The 24,862-nt window shown below is 45.8% G+C and overlaps 1 protein-coding gene across 4 annotated transcripts; it reads right to left on the bottom strand.

The window, feature by feature from the left end:
• Positions 1–474: 474 nt before the first annotated feature.
• dedd (death effector domain containing) lies at positions 475–23,962 on the bottom strand. 4 transcript variants are annotated; one of them, XR_010800184.1, is made up of 8 exons: positions 23,792–23,962; positions 13,650–13,922; positions 11,668–12,039; positions 11,105–11,212; positions 10,742–10,882; positions 4,639–6,210; positions 4,449–4,527; positions 475–4,055 (listed from the first exon to the last, which is right to left on the bottom strand). XR_010800184.1 is itself a non-coding variant. In XM_066659408.1 (6 exons), exons 2-6 carry the CDS (start codon positions 13,786–13,788, stop codon positions 5,798–5,800), a joined length of 1,173 nt encoding a protein of 390 aa, XP_066515505.1. In that variant the 5' UTR covers positions 13,789–13,922; positions 23,792–23,962; the 3' UTR covers positions 475–5,797. The 4 variants fall into 4 exon arrangements, 1 of the variants encoding a protein (XP_066515505.1); XR_010800182.1 differs by having other exon boundaries at positions 4,449–6,210; XR_010800183.1 differs by having other exon boundaries at positions 475–4,527.
• Between the last annotated feature and the right edge of the window lie 900 nt (positions 23,963–24,862).

Raw genomic sequence — 24,862 nt, 5'->3', positions numbered from 1 at the left:
CGCCTTGAGACATGTTAAAATGGCGTCCGATGTGAAACGAGCATTACAGGCCGGTTCTGACGTACAACTCGCACTGTTTCTGATGTGAAATCAACATTAGACTCTAACCCTTGGGTTAGTATTGTAGAGCTATGTAATATTTATGAGTAGAAGTTTATCACAGTAGCACAGTTTGAATAAAACATCTGTGGCTTCCTACACAAACCAGAAAGTTCACATTTTTTGTCAATAAAGAGCCTGAAATATGGGTCCAGTCTAATCATGTCTACAATCCTGTGGTTGTACCCTGTTCTGTTTAGTCTGTACAATTAAAATTATCTGCTATCTTGATCTTACTAAATTGGGACAGAATGATTGCACCGGTTTCCTCCAAGAAACAAGAAGCTCCGACGTTTCTACTGGAATGTACTCTATACTAGATTCTCAGATGATTTACGAAAACAGAAATGACCAAAGTGAGGGGGAGGCTGGGTAAAATTACAACACGATACCAGTAGCATTGTGAATTCCTTCATTATCTGATTTGGTTTTGATGTGCTTCATTCCTTCTTCCTGCTAATCATGGGGTTTAAAAAAAACCTCAACGTTCACATCTTTAAGTTATTGTTTTTATTGATTTTTACACTAAATGACTGAATGAATCGGCCTGCTATTACGCGTGTGAATGTATCACGTCACCAATCGCCTCCAGGGTGAAGGAAAACAGAATAAAATACAAATCAAAGTCAAAACGCAACACTTTGCAGATGCTTTTATTTCTCCTATGTGTCTGATTTGTTTTTTTTATTTTCTGAATGGTGCGTGTACAGCTGACTAGGTTTAAAGGAAGTGAAAGGGTTGAGTACAAAACAAAGTGTTCCATCTTTATCTGCTGCATCGCTTCCAAAACAAAACAAAGGAAAGGAGTAGCACTCTCAATCGCTTCCTCTACGAAAACCAAAGTAGAAAAGAGGTTAGAAACTTTTAAGTCTACCGAACTTTTTTTTTTTTTCATCATGGTGAAGTTTGCAGGGATCAAAAAGTCATTTACATGCAAGATTTTAATGGACAAACACTCGAAAAACACAGCCGAACAACAGAACATAGAACCTATATAATAGATACCAATTTGTGTAACTTTGTTTAATTCCATTAGGAAAACATTACGAGAAAATCTTTTTTGTTCTGCTTTCATAACAAATGACAGCAGCAGCCAACTGACTCAAAACTGACCAAACATCCGAGCCAGGGTTGAACCAATTCACAACCATTTTCCCATGGGTTTTAAACCAGAGCGAGACGCGGGGAAAGCGGGAAGGAGTAAAAGAGGAGAGAGAAAGAGAGATGGAGAGAGAGGGCGTGTTTGGAGGAGCTTTGGTATTTTAGAGTATGTTCTTTCATAAAGTGTTCTAGAGCCAGTCACATTTATCTAGTTTTCTTCAGGTTCAGTCACGCTTCTCATTGTCTTATAATCCGACCGGTTCTTCTGCTTTAATCACCTCTCAAACCATTAGGATTCAGATTTCCTGTTGTTTCAGCTGAACTCGAGCAGGATTTGTTTTTATTGTCTGAGCACAAGCAGTCTGTACATCTCTTTAAAAACAGAAGGGCATTGGATCACACGTTTGTGAGCTTAGGACATGATGAACCGTCTTAAACACTGGAACAAAACATGATTTACAAAAAGCACCACTATGAGGCTGAATGGAGGAGGACTGAGGGCTTGCCAGGTGTTAAACAGAAATACGATCCCAAATAATGAATCAAACCGCAGCAAACGTCTTACGCCCTTAAAGAAAACCCTGCACTGATCGAGTTAACCATTTCTCAGCGACTTACGCCCAAACAGACCTTTCCGAAAACGGCTTTTACACCAGCGACAAAACCTGGCCCCTGCTGTAAGGATTGTGTAGAACACTCTGTTCCCACCCTTTAAACATACCATAATAAGACTTTCACATACTTTTTTCCACTTACAGAGTAGCAAGGTTGTTTTAGACAAAGCCAAACTCACTTGTCATTTTTACAGACCACTTTGGAGTGTGTTCTTTTGTGGTTGTTGTTATCAAGTCAAATAAACCATGTTTATAAATCTCGAGTCGGTCCGTCTGACAGAGCACCGCCGGGTTTCTGCTGCTTGTGCAGGAACACCGTCTGCAAAACGCCATGAAATGTAATTTTACACAGAAACAACACGAATCGTTCTGTGGCTGAACATTCAGCTCCACGATTAGGCTCTGGTCATATCCACAGCTCACTGTAAGCAACGTGGCACCTTAATTAAAGTGGCTTCTGGGATTTGAGAGTGCTTTAGGGAGAAGGTGGTGTCTCTTTGTAAAGAATGACACCACTACCCTCCAAACAGGACACTGGGGTTCACATTAACGTGAGCCCACCAACCCACACACTGTGAAACAAGACCCTCCAGTCAGTGTTCTGTGCGCTGCCTGAGTCAGAAAACGAGTCGTTCTGATTCTGCGCCGCTTCTGACGTCAAGTGCAGAGACTTTAGAATGGCCCCGCCCCCTCGTCCGAGTCTGTCCAATCACAGCGCTGGACCCGTGTTTATGTGAGAGCGCAAAGACGAGGTTAAACTCAGCAGAACAGACACAACGAGCGCGGAGAAATAAGAGCACTGAGTAAAAACGGAGAAGAAAGAGAACAGAGTGAAAACGGCTAAAAACCAGAGCTTCTGCTCCTCGCTCCTCACTGCTGTGCGCTCGGGGTCGGGGTGAACAGCGAGCGGCTCATTATCATTTAAAGGAACAGGTGCTGAAAGCGGGCGTTCTGAACAGGGGCTGTTTACACAGGGGGAGAACACTGCTGTGGGGCTCGTGGGGTTTGGACCAAAGCAGGTCACAGACGTTTCACTAAGAAACAGAACTGTGTTCCACTGTGGAGACGATAGAGAACATGGCAGCTTTAATAACAGGCTTTATACGTTTATTTTATTTGTTCAGAACTCCTGTACCACTTGATCATGCTGAAGATTTTTGTTGTTTCATTTGGAGTTGTAAAGTTACATTTCTTGGCATTTGGCAGAAGCTCTACACTGAAATAAACAGAGCTTGGACAGACCCTCGTTCCTCGTTGGATTGCACAACTGCAGGAATACCTTAGAACAGGGTGTGGACATCGCCCAGCGTGAGTTACACCTTCGACTGAAACCAAAATGCTCCTGTTCAAACTTTCCTAGGACCAATAACATGGATAAATAAAAATAAACAGTATTAAGATGGATTAAGTACAGTATTAAGATGGACAATGATATCTACAGCGCACAGGGAATAGAACATATTCCGATTATAATTAGAGGCTTAAAACATTCCCTCAACACCTTGATTTGAATCATTCTTTAATGCATGGCCCACACACACCGACTGTTCATCTACTGATTAAGTGTTCCTCCTTTTAAATTCTCAGACTTGATCTTTAAAACCTAACAGAGCAACACCAGAAATAGCCCAAAACAACTGATTAACTTGTGGGAACAATTCAATACTGAAAAAAATTAATGAATAAACTGAGGGAGCCATTTATTAAAAGAGCAGTCAGTTCCTCTACTGATCCTTCTTCACATTATCAAACAGCTTCGGCACTGACACCTAGTGGCCTGGATGTGTCAGAAATCCTGTATTAATCTTATTTTAAATATGACCGCCTCCGTGTGGGGGACCCGCTCTGTGGAGCATAAAGTGGTTCACTCAAGGACCACAGAGCACCTCCTATGAGCTGCAATTAATAGAAAACACTGTAGAAATAATAAATAATCACATTCTTAAACACTTTGGAGAAAGACTTACAGTTCCTTTAAACTGAGGGAATGGTTCAATTATTAAACTGAGAAATTGTTTTATAAATAAGTTTTAAATATATTTTCTGTAACTGATGTTTTTGGGGGCGGTGTAGAATCCAGACGTGAGAACTGGCATTTATTCTGTTTATTTATCTTATTAATAAACGGCTGCTGCTCTGGGGTCAGCGGTGAACTGGCGCCCTCTCCAGGCAGTGTCCCTGCACTGCGCCCTGTGATTCCGACCCACCGTGACCCTGCTCGGGGCGAAGAGATCGAATGCTCTGGGGTCAGAAGAAACAGAATAAAAACACAGTTAAGTGCATTTCCTTCCTCTTTTCAACACTTCAAGCCTCCCAGGAAAGAAAGAGAGAATGAAAGAAAGGGAGAAAAGAAAGAAAACGAAGCTGCTTTATCCAGTTATTAACACAAAACTGATCTGAGAGCTGTTTTAAAGCCTGAAGCTGCTGCAGGAGAAAGGAAAACTTGTGTTTTTTTGGGCCGTTCTTCCACCCTAAGATTCACAGTCATAAAAAAAACTATAAACATAAACAAATAAAGAAGGTGTATGCAGCAACAGTTGATGTAAAGATGTAGAAAAGAAAACAAAATTTTGGGGAATTGACATGTTTTTAAGAAGAATATTAGTGTTATGTTTTCGGCATAAAATTAAATACCTTCCTTCTTCCTTTTCTTTAGTTGTCCCTCTGTCTCTGCCTTTAACTGTAATTATATCTCCACTCCTCACTTGCGATACTTCAAAAGAATAATAATAATAATAATAATAACAATAATAAACAAAGCGCAAATGTCCCAAAAACACTTTTTAAACCATCCCTCTCTACAGTCACCATAGACCACACCTACCTCTCTCTCTTTTCTAGGGGTCACTTCTGATCTTCCCTTTCAAGTTCAGTCCATTTTTGCCCATGCTCCGTTTCCCAAAAGCATCTTAGAATAAAAGGGGCCCTTAAACGGTAAAGTGAGCATTAGTGTGAACTCTCTCTCTCTTTTTTGTTTAAACAACTGCACTTTGAAAGAGCTGCGTCTTTAAAGGAACACTAGGCAGTATTATTACTTTGCAAGTCTTTGTGATGCTCCACTACGCTGTGATAAGGTGAAAGGAGCCTCTGTCATTGCTACTCTGGGCTCAGCACTGCAGAAACTGTACTATGGAACCTTTGGAGGAGGGTAGGAAACTACACCATCCCTCCCTTCACCCTGCCCCTTGAATTCAGGACAGTGATTTAAAAGTAAATAACACTTTGCAACTGTAGGGGGAGCCCAGAAGCGAAAATGCCAAACCTTATCTAGTGTTCCTTTAATATTCGGCATTAAAGGAGCAATAAGTCATTTCTACTGTTTATGCTGCCCCCTGCTTAAGGATGGCCACATTTAGTACAGCATCTCATTTTTATCCAGGCCACTAGGTGTGAGTATAAATGACTTTAATTCAGCTTTGTCTTAAAGCTGCACTAACCTCTGTGGATTTGGCGACCTCTCTGGTGGAAAGGTATAATTACAGTGTCACTTTTTTGAGACAAACATAATTACAAATAACAAATAATCACTATAAATAATCTTGAAGACGTGAGCAGGCTGGCCCGCCCCTCCCATCACTCAGCACAATGCCTGGCATAAGAGAACGGAGCCGTTAGTGTTCTCCTCCAAGTGTGTTGCGCTGTCTGGTGATTTTGTGTTAGCAGCAACAACAAAAAAAAAACGATTAGAAACATCTATAATATGAAAACCATAAATAAATATTTAGTGGAAAAAATTACTTATTGCTCCTTTAACTTAGCAATTTTAATTATATTTAATTCTTTAAACACTAAAATGCTTTTGAGAAACTAGGCTCTGTTTCGTCATTATCACCAAAGCCCACCTCCTCACGACATAACCCCGCCCCTATTACAAAGTCCCCGCCTCCCTGGTGCCCAGCCCAACCCAAGTGGACAGGCCCCTGCTTCTGTTACGAAGTCACTTCCTCCGACCCTGCGTCCTTGGGTGCCTGGCCCTGCCTCCACTACGAAGTCCCCGCCTCCCTGGCGCTTGGCCCCACTTCCCGGGCTCCTCCCGCCATCAGGTTCCTCAGCAGCTTCCTGCGGCCGGCCTGGTAGTCCTCCTCGTCCACATTGACGAGCAGCTTGATGGCCTCGTGGCCCACGGCCTGTTTGAGCGAGTCCGTGATGAAGACGCCCTTCAGCGCCTCTAGCAGCGAGCCGTTGATGTAGTCCCTCCAGAAGGCGTCCAGGTACGTCAGCTCAGAGAACTTGATGTCGCAGATGATGGAGCCCAGGTCCCGGGACTTCAGGATGGTGTTGGCCTGGTTGAAGCGCTCGAACTGCCGCTCTAGCGCCTCCTGTTTGTTGGAGAAGACGTTGCCCTGCAGAGCCGAGTCGTGCTGGCAGTACTCCGCACGCACACGCAGACGGATATCTGAGGGGAGAGGTTTAAAGAGGCCACAGAGGTTTAAATGAGAGAGTATTGGCACAGTCAGAAGAACACACACACACACACACACACACGTTCTGATTCTCTCTGCAGTCGCCTGTGTGTGTGTGTGTGTGTGTACCACAGGTCTGTTTCTCTCTGCAGTCGCCTGTGTGTGTGTGTGTGTGTGTACCACAGGTCTGTTTCTCTCTGCAGTCGCCTGTGTGTGTGTGTGTGTGTACCACAGGTCTGTTTCTCTCTGCAGTCGCCTGTGTGTGTGTGTGTGTGTACCACAGGTCTGTTTCTCTCTGCAGTCGCCTGTGTGTGTGTGTGTGTGTGTACCACAGGTCTGTTTCTCTCTGCAGTCGCCTGTGTGTGTGTGTGTGTGTGTGTACCACAGGTCTGTTTCTCTCTGCAGTCGCCTGTGTGTGTGTGTGTACCACAGGTCTGTTTCTCTCTGCAGTCGCCTGTGTGTGTGTACACCACAGGTCTGTTTCTCTCTGCAGTCGCCTGTGTGTGTGTGTGTGTGTGTGTACCACAGGTCTGTTTCTCTCTGCAGTCGCCTATGTGTGTGTGTGTGTGTGTGTACCACAGGTCTGTTTCTCTCTGCAGTCGCCTGTGTGTGTGTGTGTGTACCACAGGTCTGTTTCTCTCTGCAGTCGCCTGTGTGTGTGTGTGTGTGTGTGTACCACAGGTCTGTTTCTCTCTGCAGTCGCCTGTGTGTGTGTGTACCACAGGTCTGTTTCTCTCTGCAGTCGCCTGTGTGTGTGTACACCACAGGTCTGTTTCTCTCTGCAGTCGCCTGTGTGTGTGTGTGTGTGTGTGTACCACAGGTCTGTTTCTCTCTGCAGTCGCCTATGTGTGTGTGTGTGTGTGTGTGTACCACAGGTCTGTTTCTCTCTGCAGTCGCCTGTGTGTGTGTGTGTGTACCACAGGTCTGTTTCTCTCTGCAGTCGCCTGTGTGTGTGTGTACCACAGGTCTGTTTCTCTCTGCAGTCGCCTGTGTGTGTGTGTGTGTGTGTGTACCACAGGTCTGTTTCTCTCTGCAGTCGCCTGTGTGTGTGTGTGTGTACCACAGGTCTGTTTCTCTCTGCAGTCGCCTGTGTGTGTGTGTGTGTGTGTGTGTACCACAGGTCTGTTTCTCTCTGCAGTCGCCTATGTGTGTGTGTGTGTGTGTGTACCACAGGTCTGTTTCTCTCTGCAGTCGCCTATGTGTGTGTGTGTGTGTGTGTACCACAGGTCTGTTTCTCTCTGCAGTCGCCTGTGTGTGTGTGTGTGTACCACAGGTCTGTTTCTCTCTGCAGTCGCCTGTGTGTGTGTGTACCACTGGTCTGTTTCTCTCTGCAGTCGACTGTGTGTGTGTGTACCACAGGTCTGTTTCTCTCTGCAGTCGCCTGTGTGTGTGTGTGTGTGTACCACAGGTCTGTTTCTCTCTGCAGTCGCCTGTGTGTGTGTGTACCACAGGTCTGTTTCTCTCTGCAGTCTGCTGTGCTCTTTGCGTGTGTGTATACCGCAAGTCTGTTTCTCTCTGCAGTGGGCTGTGTGTGTGTGTGTGTGTGTGTACCACAGGTCTGTTTCTCTCTGCAGTCGCCTATGTGTGTGTGTGTGTGTACCACAGGTCTGTTTCTCTCTGCAGTCGCCTGTGTGTGTGTGTGTGTGTGTACCACAGGTCTGTTTCTCTCTGCAGTCGCCTGTGTGTGTGTGTGTGTGTGTGTGTGTACCACAGGTCTATTTCTCTCTGCAGTCGCCTGTGTGTGTGTGTGTGTACCACAGGTCTGTTTCTCTCTGCAGTCGCCTGTGTGTGTGTGTGTGTGTGTACCACAGGTCTGTTTCTCTCTGCAGTCTGCTGTGCTCTTTGCGTGTGTGTATACCGCAAGTCTGTTTCTCTCTGCAGTCGCCTGTGTGTGTGTGTGTACCACAGGTCTGTTTCTCTCTGCAGTCGCCTGTGTGTGTGTGTGTGTGTGTACCACAGGTCTGTTTCTCTCTGCAGTCGCCTGTGTGTGTGTACACCACAGGTCTGTTTCTCTCTGCAGTCGCCTGTGTGTGTGTGTGTGTGTGTGTACCACAGGTCTGTTTCTCTCTGCAGTCGCCTATGTGTGTGTGTGTGTGTGTGTACCACAGGTCTGTTTCTCTCTGCAGTCGCCTGTGTGTGTGTGTGTGTACCACAGGTCTGTTTCTCTCTGCAGTCGCCTGTGTGTGTGTGTACCACAGGTCTGTTTCTCTCTGCAGTCGCCTGTGTGTGTGTGTGTGTGTGTGTACCACAGGTCTGTTTCTCTCTGCAGTCGCCTGTGTGTGTGTGTGTGTACCACAGGTCTGTTTCTCTCTGCAGTCGCCTGTGTGTGTGTGTGTGTGTGTGTGTACCACAGGTCTGTTTCTCTCTGCAGTCGCCTATGTGTGTGTGTGTGTACCACAGGTCTGTTTCTCTCTGCAGTCGCCTATGTGTGTGTGTGTGTGTGTGTACCACAGGTCTGTTTCTCTCTGCAGTCGCCTGTGTGTGTGTGTGTGTACCACAGGTCTGTTTCTCTCTGCAGTCGCCTGTGTGTGTGTGTACCACTGGTCTGTTTCTCTCTGCAGTCGACTGTGTGTGTGTGTACCACAGGTCTGTTTCTCTCTGCAGTCGCCTGTGTGTGTGTGTGTGTGTACCACAGGTCTGTTTCTCTCTGCAGTCTGCTGTGCTCTTTGCGTGTGTGTATACCGCAAGTCTGTTTCTCTCTGCAGTGGGCTGTGTGTGTGTGTGTGTGTGTGTACCACAGGTCTGTTTCTCTCTGCAGTCGCCTATGTGTGTGTGTGTGTGTACCACAGGTCTGTTTCTCTCTGCAGTCGCCTATGTGTGTGTGTGTGTGTACCACAGGTCTGTTTCTCTCTGCAGTCGCCTGTGTGTGTGTGTGTGTGTGTACCACAGGTCTGTTTCTCTCTGCAGTCGCCTGTGTGTGTGTGTGTGTGTGTGTGTGTGTGTGTACCACAGGTCTATTTCTCTCTGCAGTCGCCTGTGTGTGTGTGTGTGTACCACAGGTCTGTTTCTCTCTGCAGTCGCCTGTGTGTGTGTGTGTGTGTGTACCACAGGTCTGTTTCTCTCTGCAGTCTGCTGTGCTCTTTGCGTGTGTGTATACCGCAAGTCTGTTTCTCTCTGCAGTCGCCTGTGTGTGTGTGTGTACCGCAGGTCTGTTTCTCTCTGCAGTCTGCTGTGCTCTGTGCGTGTGTGTGTGTATACCGCAGGTCTGTTTCTCTCTGCAGTCGGCTGTGCTGTGTCTGTGTGTATACGTACCGCAGGTCTGTTTCTCTCTGCAGTCGGCTGTGCTGTGTGTGTGTACCGCAGGTCTGATTCTCTCTGCAGTCAGCTGTGCTGTGTGTGTGTGTGTGTGTGTGTGTACCGCAGGTCTGTTTCTCTCTGCAGTCGGCTGTGCTGTGTGTGTGTGTGTATACCACAAGTCTGTTTCTCTCTGCAGTCGCCTGTGTGTGTGTGTGTGTGTGTGTGCGTGTGTACCGCAGGTCTGTTTCTCTTTGCAGTCTGCTGTGCTCTGTGCGTGTGTGTGTGTGTGTGTATACCACAGGTCTGTTTCTCTCTGCAGTCGGCTGTGCTGTGTGTGTGTGTGTGTGTGTGTGTGTGTGTGTGTGTGTGTGTATACCGCAGGTCTGTTTCTCTCTGCAGTCGGCTGTGCTGTGTGTGTGTGTGTGTATACCGCAGGTCTGTTTCTCTCTGCAGTCGGCTGTGCTGTGTGTGTGTGTGTGTGTGTGTGTGTGTGTGTGTATACCGCAGGTCTGTTTCTCTCTGCAGTCGGCTGTGCTGTGTGTGTGTGTGTGTGTGTGTGTGTGTGTGTGTGTGCGTGCGTGTACCGCAGGTCTGTTTCTCTCTGCAGTCGGCTGTGCTGTGTGTGTGTGTGTGTGTGTGTGTGTGTATACCGCAGGTCTGTTTCTCTCTGCAGTCGGCTGTGCTGTGTGTGTGTGTGTGTGTGTGTGTGTGTATACCGCAGGTCTGTTTCTCTCTGCAGTCGGCTGTGCTGTGTGTGTGTGTGTGTGTGTGTGTGTGTGCGTGCGTGTACCGCAGGTCTGTTTCTCTCTGCAGTCGGCTGTGCTGTGTGTGTGTGTGTGTGTACCGCAGGTGTGTTTCTCTCTGCAGTCAGCTGTGCTGTGTGTGTGTGTGTGTGTGTGTACCGCAGTTCTGTTTCTCTCTGCAGTCGGCTGTGCTGTGTGTGTGTGTGTGTGTGTGTGTGTGTGTATGTATACCGCAGGTCTGTTTCTCTCTGCAGTCGGCTGTGCTGTGTGTGTGTGTGTGTGTGTGTGTGTATACCGCAGGTCTGTTTCTCTCTGCAGTCGGCTGTGCTGTGTGTGTGTGTGTGTGTGTGTGTGCGTGTACCGCAGGTCTGTTTCTCTCTGCAGTCGGCTGTGCTGTGTGTGTGTGTGTGTGTACCGCAGGTGTGTTTCTCTCTGCAGTCAGCTGTGCGTGTGTGTGTGTGTGTGTACCGCAGTTCTGTTTCTCTCTGCAGTCGGCTGTGCTGTGTGTGTGTGTGTGTGTGTGTGTGTGTGTGTGTGTGTGTACCGCAGGTCTGTTTCTCTCTGCAGTCGGCTGTGCTGTGTGTCCTCTTCCTCTTCCTGTTGGGGGTGTGTGGGGCAGGTTTAGCCCGAGGTGAACACACCTGAGGCTCCGAGGGGGCGGGGCAACAGATGACAGGCTGGGGTCCTGACAGAGGAATGAAATAATTGACAGATGTGGAATCTGTGATGAGTCTGAACACAGGTTTGTTCCACATTGCAATCTGCACTGATTTTTGAAATGTTTGCAAAACAAAGAGATATTAGGAGGAGAGTCTTCTTAAAAAATAGTAATATAAAATAAAAAAAGTGATCAAAATCTGTTCCACCACATTTATTTTCATTTCTGTCAAAACACAAACATTGATACCTGCTCTCCTGTGGGGCGTGGCTTGTTGGCTTTCACCTCTGCTCCCTCTTGGGGAAATGTAGCGTACAGACGTCTCCTCCAAATATTTATCCACCGGATCTGGACACACTGTAGAACATACAGTTTTAATACTCCCCTTTAAATCTGAATCTCTTACAGAGCGCATAAGAAACACTGGGTACAAAAATTTTACAGGTTATAAATGTTTGATCCCACAGAGCCATCTCCCACAGCTCTGGGATGAGGCAAGAATGAAGCCAGCTGAGAAAGAACCTCAACCCCAAAAAACACTTCCTCTTTCGGGTCGAGGACGAGGCAAGAACTAAGCTCTTTCCTCCAGAAAATGCTCGCTCTGACGGCTCCAGATCGAGGCAAGAATGAAGCTGAGAAAGAGCCGACACAGAAAACATTCTCTGTGAAGGCTCTGAGTCGAGGCCAGGACAAAGCCTTTGCTTTACAGCCCAGCTCTGACCTCACCACTATGGTCTGAGATACACAAACGTTTCTAATTGGCATAAGCTCTCTGATTATTGATTATTAATAATTATTTGTATCTTTCTCACCAGTTTGTCTCTTGCGCAGGGAGACGTAGGGCAGCAGGTCATGTCTGGTGATGATGCGAAGCAGCTGCAGAACGTGTCTAAAGTTGGTCTCGTCGCAGCGTCCCTGTCGCTCCAGCGCTAACAGGAAATCTTTCCCACTGCGTATTCCTCCACGCTCGTACTCATCGATCACGTCCACGAACAGAAAGGACAGCACACGCACGTCTCTGTGCGTGAGGTGAGCACCCACAATGTCAAACATGCGGTGCAGAGAATACAAGCCATAAGCGTCGTCCACTGCCTCCTCCGGCCATGGCTCCCCACGTCCAGGGGCGCCGCGTCGAGAAACAGCGCTACTGCAGGGAGCGGAGCTACTGCAGGACCCCCGGCTCACTGAAAGAGAGACAGAGAGACAAACAGACAGACACAGAGAGAGAGAGAGAGCATTTTAATGCAAAAGTATATTTATTGACCGCTGCAGCTGTTACATTCTGTGGACAGGCTCCGGGTGACTGTCTGTGAGGAGTGTGGTGTGTTCTCTCTGTGTCTGCGTGGGTTTCCTCCGGGTGACTGTCTGTGAGGAGTGTGGGGTGTTCTCTCTGTGTCTGCGTGGGTTTCCTCCGGGTGACTGTCTGTGAGGAGTGTGGTGTGCTCTCTCTGTGTCTGCGTGGGTTTCCTCCGGGTGACTGTCTGTGAGGAGTGTGGTGTGTTCTCCCTGAGTCTGCGTGGGTTTCCTCCGGGTGACTGTCTGTGAGGAGTGTGGTGTGTTCTCTCTGTGTCTGCATGGGTTTCCTCCGGGTGACTGTCTGTGAGGAGTGTGGTGTGTTCTCCCTGTGTCTGCGCTCCAAAAAACACGTTGGTTGGTGGATTGGAGACTCAAAAGTGTCCATAGGTGTGTGTGTGTTTGTGAATGTGAGTATGTGTCGCCCTGTGAAGGACTGGCACCCCCTCCAGGGTGTGTTCCTGCCTTGCGCCCAGTGATTCTGGGTAGGCTCCAGACTGGGTCACGTGCCCAAAGCATTTAAACCAGCAGTTATTAAACCCCTGATCAAGAAACCAAATCTGGATCCTAGTGTACTACCCAATTACAGACCTATCTCTAACCTTCCATTCATATCTAAGATCTTAGAAAAGGTCATGGCCCAACATCCTCGCTCATACCTGCATAAGAATAACATATATGAAAAATTTCAATCTGGTTTTAGGCCGCACCATAACACTGAGGTGGCTTTAGTTAAGATAACAACTGACGTTCTTGCCTCTGATCGAGGCTGTGTAGCCATGCGGGTGCTACTTGACCTAATACAACTGATCATACTATCCTGCTAGAAAGAACATGGTAGGAATCACAATAACAGCCCTATCATGGTTTAAGTCTTAGCTTACAGATGGGTACCAGTTTGTAAAAGTAAAAGTCTCCTCTATTCACACAAAATCAGATGTGGAATCCCCCAAGGCTCAATTTTATTATTATACCTTTTTTATTCATATTATTGATGCTGCCACTGAGCAGAGTTATTAGCAGTCGTTCTCTGTTTGAACCTTTTCTAAACGAGGATTTTTAATGAATTTGTTATTCTTTATTTACTTAAATATCAGCCTTGAGTCCATTCTGACTTTTTCTTCTTCTTCTTTTTGGTAAGATCTGGGTTTTTGCTCCAAGGGCTCCCCCTAGTGTAATTCATTTTTACAGCACTGTGCTTATATCATTGGGGAGGGGAAGGGAGAGGAGGGGTTTCAGACCCTCCTCCAAAGGTTACATAGTGCAGTTTCTGCAGTGCTGAGCCTGGAGTAGCAATGACAAAGGCTCTGTTCTCCCTGTTACTGGTCACTGAAGCATCACAATGATTTTGAAGCTGTAATTTAATGGTAGAAATACTACCTAGAGTTGCTTAAATAACAGAATATCATACGATGACTCCCCACTGTTCACCTTTCACATCGCTCTCAAAGAAAGAGTGTTCACTACATAAATGAATGCAAAACTGGAGGTGTGTGTTTACCGGAGCTGGAGTGGGCCGGCGTGGCAGAGGTGGCGGCGGCCCAGCCTCTCCTGGAGGATTGTGGGTAGGACTCGAGCCCATGGCTGGAGGAGGAGGTGTGTGGAGCGAGGGTCGCATTCCCACGCTGCTGTGAGCTCATCACTCTGCACCAAGCACACGGACGGCGGCAGGGCGCGGGCTGAGGACGTCACTGTGGCAGATGATGGAGATCTGCAGATCCGAGACGATTGATTTCTGCACAAAGCACCTGCAGCGCCCTCCTCCACATTCATCCTGTCATTACACAACATTCACAGAGAACTCATGAGCCACGATGGACTCGGTTTATTACGTGGACAAATTAGTTATAAAGCATTTCTTGTGTAACATATAATTGTAATTCAAAACTCAAACATTCTCCTGTTCATTTGTCATATTATGGTAACTGTCTTATTAAAAACAATGAACTCTAACATCGAAGCTCCCATCTGTAACTGTGACTTTTGGACACAGTATTGTCCCCAAGAATAGAACAAACCCATCACTGTTGGTTTGACTTTGCAAAAGATGATTTAATAAGTAAAATATATATTACAAAAATCAATATAATTATTATTGCTATAATTATCATTTTAATGCAAAAATATATTTCTTGACCGCTGCAACTGTTACATTCTGTGGCCTATTGAGTGTGGTGTGTTCTCTCTGTGTCTGTGCGGGTTTCCTCCGGATGACTGTCTGTGAGGAGTGTGGTGTGTTTTCTCTGTGTCTGCGCGGGTTTCCTCCGGGTGACTGTCTGTGAGGAGTTTGGTGTGTTCTCTCTGAGTCCGCGTGGGTTTCCTCCGGGTGACTGTCTGTGAGGAGTGTGGTGTGTTCTCCCTGTGTCTGCGTGGGTTTCCTCCGGGTGACTGTCTGTGAGGAGTGTGGTGTGTTCTCTCTGTGTCTGCGCGGGTTTCCTCCGGGTGACTGTCTGTGAGGAGTGTGGTGTGTTCTCTCTGAGTCTGCGTGGGTTTCCTCCGGGTGACTGTCTGTGAGGAGTGTGGTGTGTTCTCTCTGTGTCTGCGTGGGTTTCCTCCGGGTGACTGTCTGTGAGGAGTGTGGTGTGTTCTCTCTGTGTCTGTGTGGGTTTCCTCCAGGTGACTGTCTGTGAGGAGTGTGGTGTGTTCTCTCTGTGTCTGCGTGGGTTTCCTCCAGGTGACTGACTGTGAGGAGTGTGGTGTGTTCTCTGTGTCTGCGTGGGTTTCCTCCGGGTGACTGTCTGTGAGGAGTGTGGTGTGTTCTCTCTGTGTCTGCGTGGGTTTCCTCCGGGTGACTGTCTGTGAGGAGTGTGGTGTGTTCTCTCTGTGTCTGCGTGGGTTTCCTCCGGGTGACTGTCTGTGAGGCGTGTGGTGTGTTCTCTCTGTGTCTGCGTGGGTTTCCTTCGGGTGACTGTCTGTGAGGAGTGTGGTGTGTTCTCTCTGTGTCTGCGTGGGTTTCCTCCGGGTGACTGTCTGTGAGGAGTGTGGTGTGTTCTCTCTGTGTCTGCGTGGGTTTCCTCCGGGTGACTGTCTGTGAGGAGTGTGGTGTGTTCTCCCTGTGTCTGCGCGGGTTTCCTCCAGGTGACTGTCTGTGAGGAGTGTGGTGTGTTCTCCCTGTGTCTGCGCGGGTTTCCTCCGGGTGACTGTCTGTGAGGAGTGTGGTGTGTTCTCCCTGTGTCTGCGTGGGTTTCCTCTGGGTGACTGTCTGTGAGGAGTGTGGTGTGTTCTCTCTGTGTCTGCGTGGGTTTTCTCCGGGTGACTGTCTGTGAGGAGTGTGGTGTCATATGATGACAAATCAGTTATAAAGCATTTCTTGTGTAACATATAATTGTAATTCAAAACTCAAACATTCTCCTGTTCATTTGTCGTATTATGGTAACTGTCTTATTAAAAACAATGAACTCTAACATCGAAGCCCCCATCTGTAAATGGTCTAAACCCACACTCACACGGACTTTTGGACAGAACAAACCCATCACTGTTGGTTTGACTTTGCAAAAGATGATTTAATAAGTAAAATATATATTACAAAAATCAATATAATTATTATTGCTATAATTATCATTTTAATGCAAAAATATATTTCTTGACCGCTGCAGCTGTTACATTCTGTGGCCTATTGAGTGTGGTGTGTTCTCTCTGTGTCTGCGCGGGTTTCCTCCGGGTGACTGTCTGTGAGGAGTGTGGTGTGTTCTCTCTGTGTCTGTGTGGGTTTCCTCCGGGTGACTGTCTGTGAGGAGTGTGGTGTGTTCTCTCTGTGTCTGCGTGGGTTTCCTCCGGGTGACTGTCTGTGAGGAGTGTGGTGTGTTCTCTCTGTGTCTGCGTGGGTTTCCTCCGGGTGACTGTCTGTGAGGAGTGTGGTGTGTTCTCTCTGTGTCTGCGTGGGTTTCCTCCAGGTGACTGTCTGTAAGGAGTGTGGTGTGTTCTCCCTGTGTCTGCGTGGGTTTCCTCCGGGTGACTGTCTGTGAGGAGTGTGGTGTGTTCTCCCTGTGTCTGCGTGGGTTTCCTCCGGGTGACTGTCTGTGAGGAGTGTGGTGTGTTCTCTCTGTGTCTGCGTGGGTTTCCTCCGGGTGACTGTCTGTGAGGAGTGTGGTGTCATATGATGACAAATCAATTATAAAGCATTTCTTGTGTAACATATAATTGTAATTCAAAACTCAAACATTCTCCCATTCATTTGTCATATTATGGTAACTGTCTTATTAAAATCAATTTACTCTAACATCGAAGCCCCCATCTGTAACTGGTCTAAACCCACACACACACGGACTTTTGGACACAGTATTGTCCCCAAGAACAGAACAAACCCATCACATTTTTCTGCAGCTTTTTCCTGATGGAGCTCAGAACCAATGCAGCTCTTTTTTAAAATATTAAAATAAGTTAATTTTTTACACAGAAGCATCTGTAAGGAGCCGTGCTTCACCTTCACAGTGGGCACCCATGTCACGGAGCGCAGGACACACCAGGGAATGTATTCACCACAAGAAACTGTAGACATCACCAAAGTGGAACTCACACCAGTGAACACACATTTACGCTGTGATCACACCACGGGACAAAACATCCGGAGTTCATTCACTTTCAGTGAGAGCTGGTGTAGCGCAAAGCCTAGAAACATGAAGTGGGCGGAGTCAGCCTCACAACAAAGCTGAGCGAAGTTTAACTTTATGCAAATCAGAAGCAAAGCAATGTGGCGACCACCAATAGGAATTCAGCATTCAGCAGAGAGGTATAAACACAACAGAGCTTTAAAATCCACAGTTATGGTCCCTGACTTAAGGCACTTGACGAAGCTAAATGGCTAAAACATTGACTTAATTATTAAATATGGAAATACAAAAATTTAAATAAGAATAATAAAAGCTATTTAATGCAAAACGCTGTAGTTAATGATGGTGAAACTGTGGAGCTGGTTCTCTCTGAGACAGTTGGCCTGTGTGCTCTGTGAGGCCTGAGAAGGTTGACACTGAAGAAGCCTTCTGTCGTTCAGGAGAAATCTGAAAAAAGCATCACGCTTTTTAATGTTAACAAAGGCTCTTACAAAAACGGAGTCTTATTATCAAAGCATCCGCCTGATCCAAGGCCTGAGACAGTGATAGTCTTTAATTAACATTAATAATGACGTAAGAGATAATGAACATCCCGTAGGGGTGGGCGATATGGCCCTAAAATAATATCATGATATTGCTGGGTATTTTGGCGATTACGATATTCTTGGCGATATGAAAAAACATTGAAAAGTACTTTAATTAATGATAAAGCAGATTCAATTAATAATACACTGTATTTCTTGTTTGAATTATTACACATTTCATTTTTGTACAAATCTAACCATTTCAAACATTCAGAAGGAAGAACAAATAAACGTGTAAATATCTGCTTATTTTGTTAACAACCGTAAATTACCACGGCTCTGATATTGTATAAAATATATATAGAACATTGATATTTTACTTCCAGGCCACCTCCCCACGACTGAAGTCACTCCTCCTTTGGAGCAAATTTCCACCGTCCCTCACTGAACCCAAACGACTCACGTAATGAATGTACGTCATGTTGCATGTAACTGCATGACGTCATTACGTAAACAAGTCACGATAATCACGATAATCTCGATAATGACTTTATCGTTTGAAAAGGTTTTGCGATATCATTGCTCACGATACGATCTGGCCTATTGAGTGTGGTGTGTTCTCTCTGTGTCTGCGCGGGTTTCCTCCGGGTGACTGTCTGTGAGGAGTGTGGTGTGTTCTCTCTGTGTCTGTGTGGGTTTCCTCCGGGTGACTGTCTGTGAGGAGTGTGGTGTGTTCTCTCTGTGTCTGCGTGGGTTTCCTCCGGGTGACTGTCTGTGAGGAGTGTGGTGTGTTCTCTCTGTGTCTGCGTGGGTTTCCTCCGGGTGACTGTCTGTGAGGAGTGTGGTGTGTTCTCTCTGTGTCTGCGTGGGTTTCCTCCAGGTGACTGTCTGTAAGGAGTGTGGTGTGTTCTCCCTGTGTCTGCGTGGGTTTCCTCCGGGTGACTGTCTGTGAGGAGTGTGGTGTGTTCTCCCTGTGTCTGCGTGGGTTTCCTCCGGGTGACTGTCTGTGAGGAGTGTGGTGTGTTCTCTCTGTGTCTGCGTGGGTTTCCTCCGGGTGACTGTCTGTGAGGAGTGTGGTGTCATATGATGACAAATCAATTATAAAGCATTTCTTGTGTAACATATAATTGTAATTCAAAACTCAAACATTCTCCCATTCATTTGTCATATTATGGTAACTGTCTTATTAAAATCAATTTACTCTAACATCGAAGCCCCCATCTGTAACTGGTCTAAACCCACACACACACGGACTTTTGGACACAGTATTGTCCCCAAGAACAGAACAAACCCATCACATTTTTCTGCAGCTTTTTCCTGATGGAGCTCAGAACCAATGCAGCTCTTTTTTAAAATATTAAAATAAGTTAATTTTTTACACAGAAGCATCTGTAAGGAGCCGTGCTTCACCTTCACAGTGGGCACCCATGTCACGGAGCGCAGGACACACCAGGGAATGTATTCACCACAAGAAACTGTAGACATCACCAAAGTGGAACTCACACCAGTGAACACACATTTACGCTGTGATCACACCACGGGACAAAACATCCGGAGTTCATTCACTTTCAGTGAGAGCTGGTGTAGCGCAAAGCCTAGAAACATGAAGTGGGCGGAGTCAGCCTCACAACAAAGCTGAGCGAAGTTTAACTTTATGCAAATCAGAAGCAAAGCAATGTGGCGACCACCAATAGGAATTCAGCATTCAGCAGAGAGGTATAAACACAACAGAGCTTTAAAATCCACAGTTATGGTCCCTGACTTAAGGCACTTGACGAAGCTAAATGGCTAAAACATTGACTTAATTATTAAATATGGAAATACAAAAATTTAAATAAGAATAATAAAAGCTATTTAATGCAAAACGCTGTAGTTAATGATGGTGAAACTGTGGAGCTGGTTCTCTCTGAGACAGTTGGCCTGTGTGCTCTGTGAGGCCTGAGAAGGTTGACACTGAAGAAGCCTTCTGTCGTTCAGGAGAAATCTGAAAAAAGCATCACGCTTTTTAATGTTAACAAAGGCTCTTACAAAAACGGAGTCTTATTATCAAAGCATCCGCCTGATCCAAGGCCTGAGACAGTGATAGTCTTTAATTAACATTAATAATGACGTAAGAGATAATGAACATCCCGTAGGGGTGGGCGATATGGCCCTAAAATAATATCATGATATTGCTGGGTATTTTGGCGATTACGATATTCTTGGCGATATGAAAAAACATTGAAAAGTACTTTAATTAATGATAAAGCAGATTCAATTAATAATACACTGTATTTCTTGTTTGAATTATTACACATTTCATTTTTGTACAAATCTAACCATTTCAAACATTCAGAAGGAAGAACAAATAAACGTGTAAATATCTGCTTATTTTGTTAACAACCGTAAATTACCACGGCTCTGATATTGTATAAAATATATATAGAACATTGATATTTTACTTCCAGGCCACCTCCCCACGACTGAAGTCACTCCTCCTTTGGAGCAAATTTCCACCGTCCCTCACTGAACCCAAACGACTCACGTAATGAATGTACGTCATGTTGCATGTAACTGCATGACGTCATTACGTAAACAAGTCACGATAATCACGATAATCTCGATAATGACTTTATCGTTTGAAAAGGTTTTGCGATATCATTGCTCACGATACGATCTGGCACTGCCCTAATAATCAACAACCAGAATTAACCACATGATTTGGAAATAATGATGTATTTGGGAGGAAAAGTAGATGCCGGGGGTTGACGACACCCAAAATAGGGCGTAAGTAATTGTGGATTTTCTGAGATGGTCAGTCGTGTCTGGACGCAGTGTGACTCAGAATTAAGGCTTGTTTGGAAAGTCTTAATTCTTCAAGTAAAGCTTGAAGCCTGAAACCTGTGTCTGTGAATTCTTTAATAGAAGTTTTATTGTTTTTTTTTTAATTATACCAATAACAGTCAGTTGTTTAAGGCAGAAGGCCTTCAGACCTGACACTCTGAATATGTTCCTCTCGCCGCTTCCACCACAGGGACAGTCTTTGTGAGTGTACGGATCGCCAAGTGGGACTTATTCTCTCTCAGTTGTTTGTGTTTAATATTTAAAGGTAACGTTCAAACGCTTTTTATAAAATTCTGAATGTTTCCTCAGTCGGCCTGTGAGCTGAAGCCTGGTCTAACGTATTTACTAGGCTTCCTTTGGGCTCATGGTATAGAAATGGCAAAGAGCCATGAACAGAGATGAGGATATCACTTTATTCCTGCTCCACAGGTGGGTAACACTGGCTTATCTTTGCTGTTTCTGATCCTTTAAGGCGGAATTCATTCTCAATTCAGGAGAGGGCTCACTGAATGAAAGTAAACACAGAGCGAAAGTGCTACAAGTTACACTTTTTTACAGTTGTTTTTCTCCTGTGTCCACAGAGCTTCCTAACGTTAACAAACCAGAGAGAACTGCAGTTCCCCACAATCATAGACACTGCCTTTAAGAAGCTTTGTTTGACTTCTTTTGACACACATCTGGGGCGTGAGTGCCCACATCCTGACACTGGTCCTCATATCTTCCACGTTTGAAGGGTGTGTGCCCTCTAGGATTTGGGCTAAAAACTATGAACATAGAGTGTCACCCCCTGGTTAAACTACCCCCACACACACACCACAGATTCCCCCGATAAGGGAACCCACTGACAGACACAGGGAAACCTCAGGACTCCAGTTGAGGCTCTGTTTGAGTTTGGAGTTACACCATAATTCTAATTTAAACAGGGGATGTGTTGCTCAAAGCTGTGTGTGTGTGTGTTATTTGAAGCTAAACTCTGAAAACATATTGTGAAACACAGGAAACAAACACACAGCGGAACTTCAATAAGCATGATCACTTAACATTGTCCTCCACAGAACTGAGAGTTCTAGATACGTCCTAACTGTAGTACCATCAGCTGGTGTACAGAACTGAGTACTAGATAAAACTGTAGTGCCATGAGCTTTTGAAAATAACTAAAGATCAGCGTGCTTTAGTCATCAGTGTGCAGCAGTACAACATTTAGACTCTACATTTAACTCATTCCTAACAGTGAAAAAACACACACACACACATCAACAAATATTAACACACACAGCAACTGGCACAGAAACACACACAGACACACACAATCACAAATATACACTCAAACGTACAAAAACAAACACACATTAGCAGGTTCACATTCGCAGGAGACAAGTCGCTTACATCGCCCTGAGTTTGTCTCGTGTGTGTGTGTGTGTGTGTGTGTGTGTTGAGGTAAAAACAAAAAGTTCAGAGAGCAGAACCTAGCTGAACTTCGGATCGTTTAGAATGTCGCTTCACTGCGTCATAACTCATCTGTATAAAGTCATGAAAATCTCAACTTGACTTCAGTGTCTCATCAGTGACTTGATTTGTCATTCTGTCACTGAATTGTGGCTATAGATCGTGTTCTTCCAAAGGAAACGACTGGGTGCTTTGTTGCCTGCTATTGTGAATGTACAGTAACATTAACACACACACACGAACAATAACACAAACAAGTGCCCTTGAGCAAGGCACCTAACCACTGACTGCTCCCTGGGTGCCGTGGCTAGGGCTGCCCACCGCTCTGGGCACCACTCACTGCCCCCTAGTGTTCACTAGTGTGTGTAAATGTGTGTTCCACTGCACAGAGTGGGTTAAATGTGGAGAACAGTGGCCAATAAAGTGATTCTGATTCTAATTCTAAAAACATTCACACAAACACATACACTACCAAATATTTCATTAGCGTTTCTCCAGTGCATTCACAGAATAATGGAACTACGCACACAGTTCTGAATGTTTCAACAACACGACTCTAACCTGCTGAGCTCCAAGCACAACTCCATTTGTTTTCACTGAAATATCATAGTTTTACAACTCTCTAAACATACTGCATCATTTAGAAAACTGGTCGCCTGCAAACACTGGCCTTCAACATTCAACTTCCCGACTCCCAACTCTCCTCGCTCATGTTTCACCTGCACACACTCGACTGGGAGAAGACTGTGATCGTTTGTAAAGAGCACAAAAGAGGAAGGACGTAAAGGAATCTGTTTCATGAACTTTGCAATAAATACATTTCTTTTGTGGCCGTTTTGTATCTGCCTTTTTTCCTGGTAGTGTTTCTCACTGTTTTGCTAAATACTCTGTTAAATGAGGAAAAAATAAATCTATTTTACACACCCCTCATATGCACTTGAAGGTGCATCATGGCCTCATTAAGCACAAGCACACACCTCCACATGTGATGGCAGTGTTGTGAGTGTGTCGTATCAGGGGTCAGGTCTGAGGAGAGAGAGCGTGGTTCTCAGGGCTGTGTTCATTTGGCCAGAGATTGGTGGCTTTTTGACAAACACTTTTGAGTTTGTGTTTAAAGTTTAATCAATGGAGCCATGTTTCTGGAAATGTATTTTAAAAAACTAACACACAATAACACAAACACACTAGTGCACCAGGGGCACTGAGCCTCAAACTGTATGCAGGCATATATGCTCTAGATAATACCAACAGTTGTGTGAATAGATGTGTGCTAGATACGTACTACCATTAGTAGCATCTGCATATGTGTAGAAATGTGGGCAACCAGATATGTTCTAACATTAGCATCATCAGGTTGTGTGTAGAAATGTGGGTGCTAGATATGTTCAAACGTAAGCACCAGCGGTTTGTATGAAGAAATATGGGTGCTAGATACGTACTAACATTATAAACATCAGCTTGTGTGTATTCATTTTAGTGCTACACACGTTCTAGCTAATGTAGCACGAGCTCGTGCACACAGCTGTGGACGCTGCTCGCGATGTAAACAGAGCCTTTGGCTCGTGACTAACGGCGAGGAAGATCACGGGTTCTAGATAACACGACAACCATATCAATGCCGACCCCGAGGTTTGTGGTGTAAACATATCTCGGGGCTGTAGAGCGAGGCTGAGTTTATTTGGCTAACATTAGCCTGAAGCTAACCTTTAGCTAGCTAAGCTAAACAGTGAGACTGGATTTTTCAGTTCCACCTTAAATGAAGGTTGGCTGTTTGTTTACCACCTCCTCAATCGGGTCTTGAGTTCCACCTTAAATGAGTAACGTTACCTTCACGAGTTTACGAGATTGGCAGCAACAAAATTCTGCATTCCACCTTAAATGTCTAATTTTGAGATAACGTGCTTATTACGGTTCCACCTTAACTGTCGGTTGGCTCCTTGTTTACCTCATTTAAATGTACATTTCCACCTTAAAAGCCTATTAGCTAAATGTTCCTCCTCAAACGGGCTGAAGCATTCTTACTGAAATTTCCAGCTCCACCTTAAATGACTTTAAACGGACGATAGGAAGATAATGAAAGCTTAATATTACAATATGTAAATATTCATTCCACCTTAAATTGAGTTGTCTTATCAGCTTCTCGTGATTTATTACAGCAAGCTACTGTTCCACCTTAAATAGGGAGCATTTACGAGGCTACGGTGGGCTTCTGCTGCAGCATTTAAGGTGGACAGTAGAGTTGTAAAGAGCAGAGGCAGGATGTGTTGTTATTGTGACTGCTGTGTGGATGAAACACGTACCGCGGTGCTCAGGAGCGCTGATACCCGGAGAGGAGCTCCGTGCGGCGGTTATGAGTGTGCCCTCTCGGAGCTGGGGCTGGGTGTGAGCGGATTCCCGAGGCGGCGGAGACGGTAACAACAGCAGTAACAGCGGCTCAGCTCTGCGGCCATTACTGCTCACTGCCGAGAGGAAGAAACATCCGGGTACTGCCACAGCGCGGGGCAACATACGGGGAACCGAGGCAGCTCTGGCCCCACCCACACTCGGGTTCGGAGAGCCTGCTGACCAATCAGAGAATTAGGAGCCTGGGGAAATTTGCATAACAATTCATGAACCCAGGTCAACATGCTCAATATCAAGCGTCCACCAGAGGGGTGTAAGGTCCCAGAGAGCCAGGAATTTTATTGGTAAAATTTGTGTCCACCCCAACTTCATAATCATCTTTTCCCCTTAAACCCATGGTTCTCAAAGTGTGTGTGTGGGGGTGTTCTTCTTGTCTTTCTTTCTGGAACAAAACCTCCAGCATCACACACCGTAGCCATGATTTCTGACCCACCTCCCGACGACATCTGAACTCACGCAACGACGAGAACGAAGAGCGGTCCGTGTGAAACATGTAGTGTCCCCAGTCTCCCCACCGAGACACGGCACGAGTTAATAGCTCTAATGTGACACAGTGAACGTTGTGAAAGACAGAAATAACTTGTAGTGGGATCACAGCATTAATCGATTTCAGGGCTGTGGTGGCAGCAGTGCAAGTAAAGAAGCCCAGGCATCTCTATCCCTCAGCTTCTCCTCGGGGGGCCCAGGCATTCCTTGGCCAGCTGGGAGATATAATCCCTCCAGTAGATCCTGGGTGTTACCCGGGACTCCTTCCAGTGAGTGTACCTCCAGTGGCAGGCTTCCAGGAGGCCTTATCAGACGCCTGGGATACCTCAGCTGATTCCTCTCAAGGTGAAAGGAGCAGCGACTCACCTGATTCCGGAGAGCGTGCTCACCCACTGGAGAAAATTGGGCCACTTGTCTCCAAAATGTCCTTTTGTCAGTCTGTTCCCACAGCCCATGACAGTAGGGAGGTGAGAGTGGGGATC

The sequence above is a fragment of the Hoplias malabaricus genome, unplaced genomic scaffold (assembly GCF_029633855.1).
Source record: "Hoplias malabaricus isolate fHopMal1 unplaced genomic scaffold, fHopMal1.hap1 scaffold_57, whole genome shotgun sequence".
In the NCBI taxonomy this organism is placed as follows: domain Eukaryota; kingdom Metazoa; phylum Chordata; class Actinopteri; order Characiformes; family Erythrinidae; genus Hoplias; species Hoplias malabaricus.
This window is presented reverse-complemented; position numbering and strand designations above follow the sequence as displayed.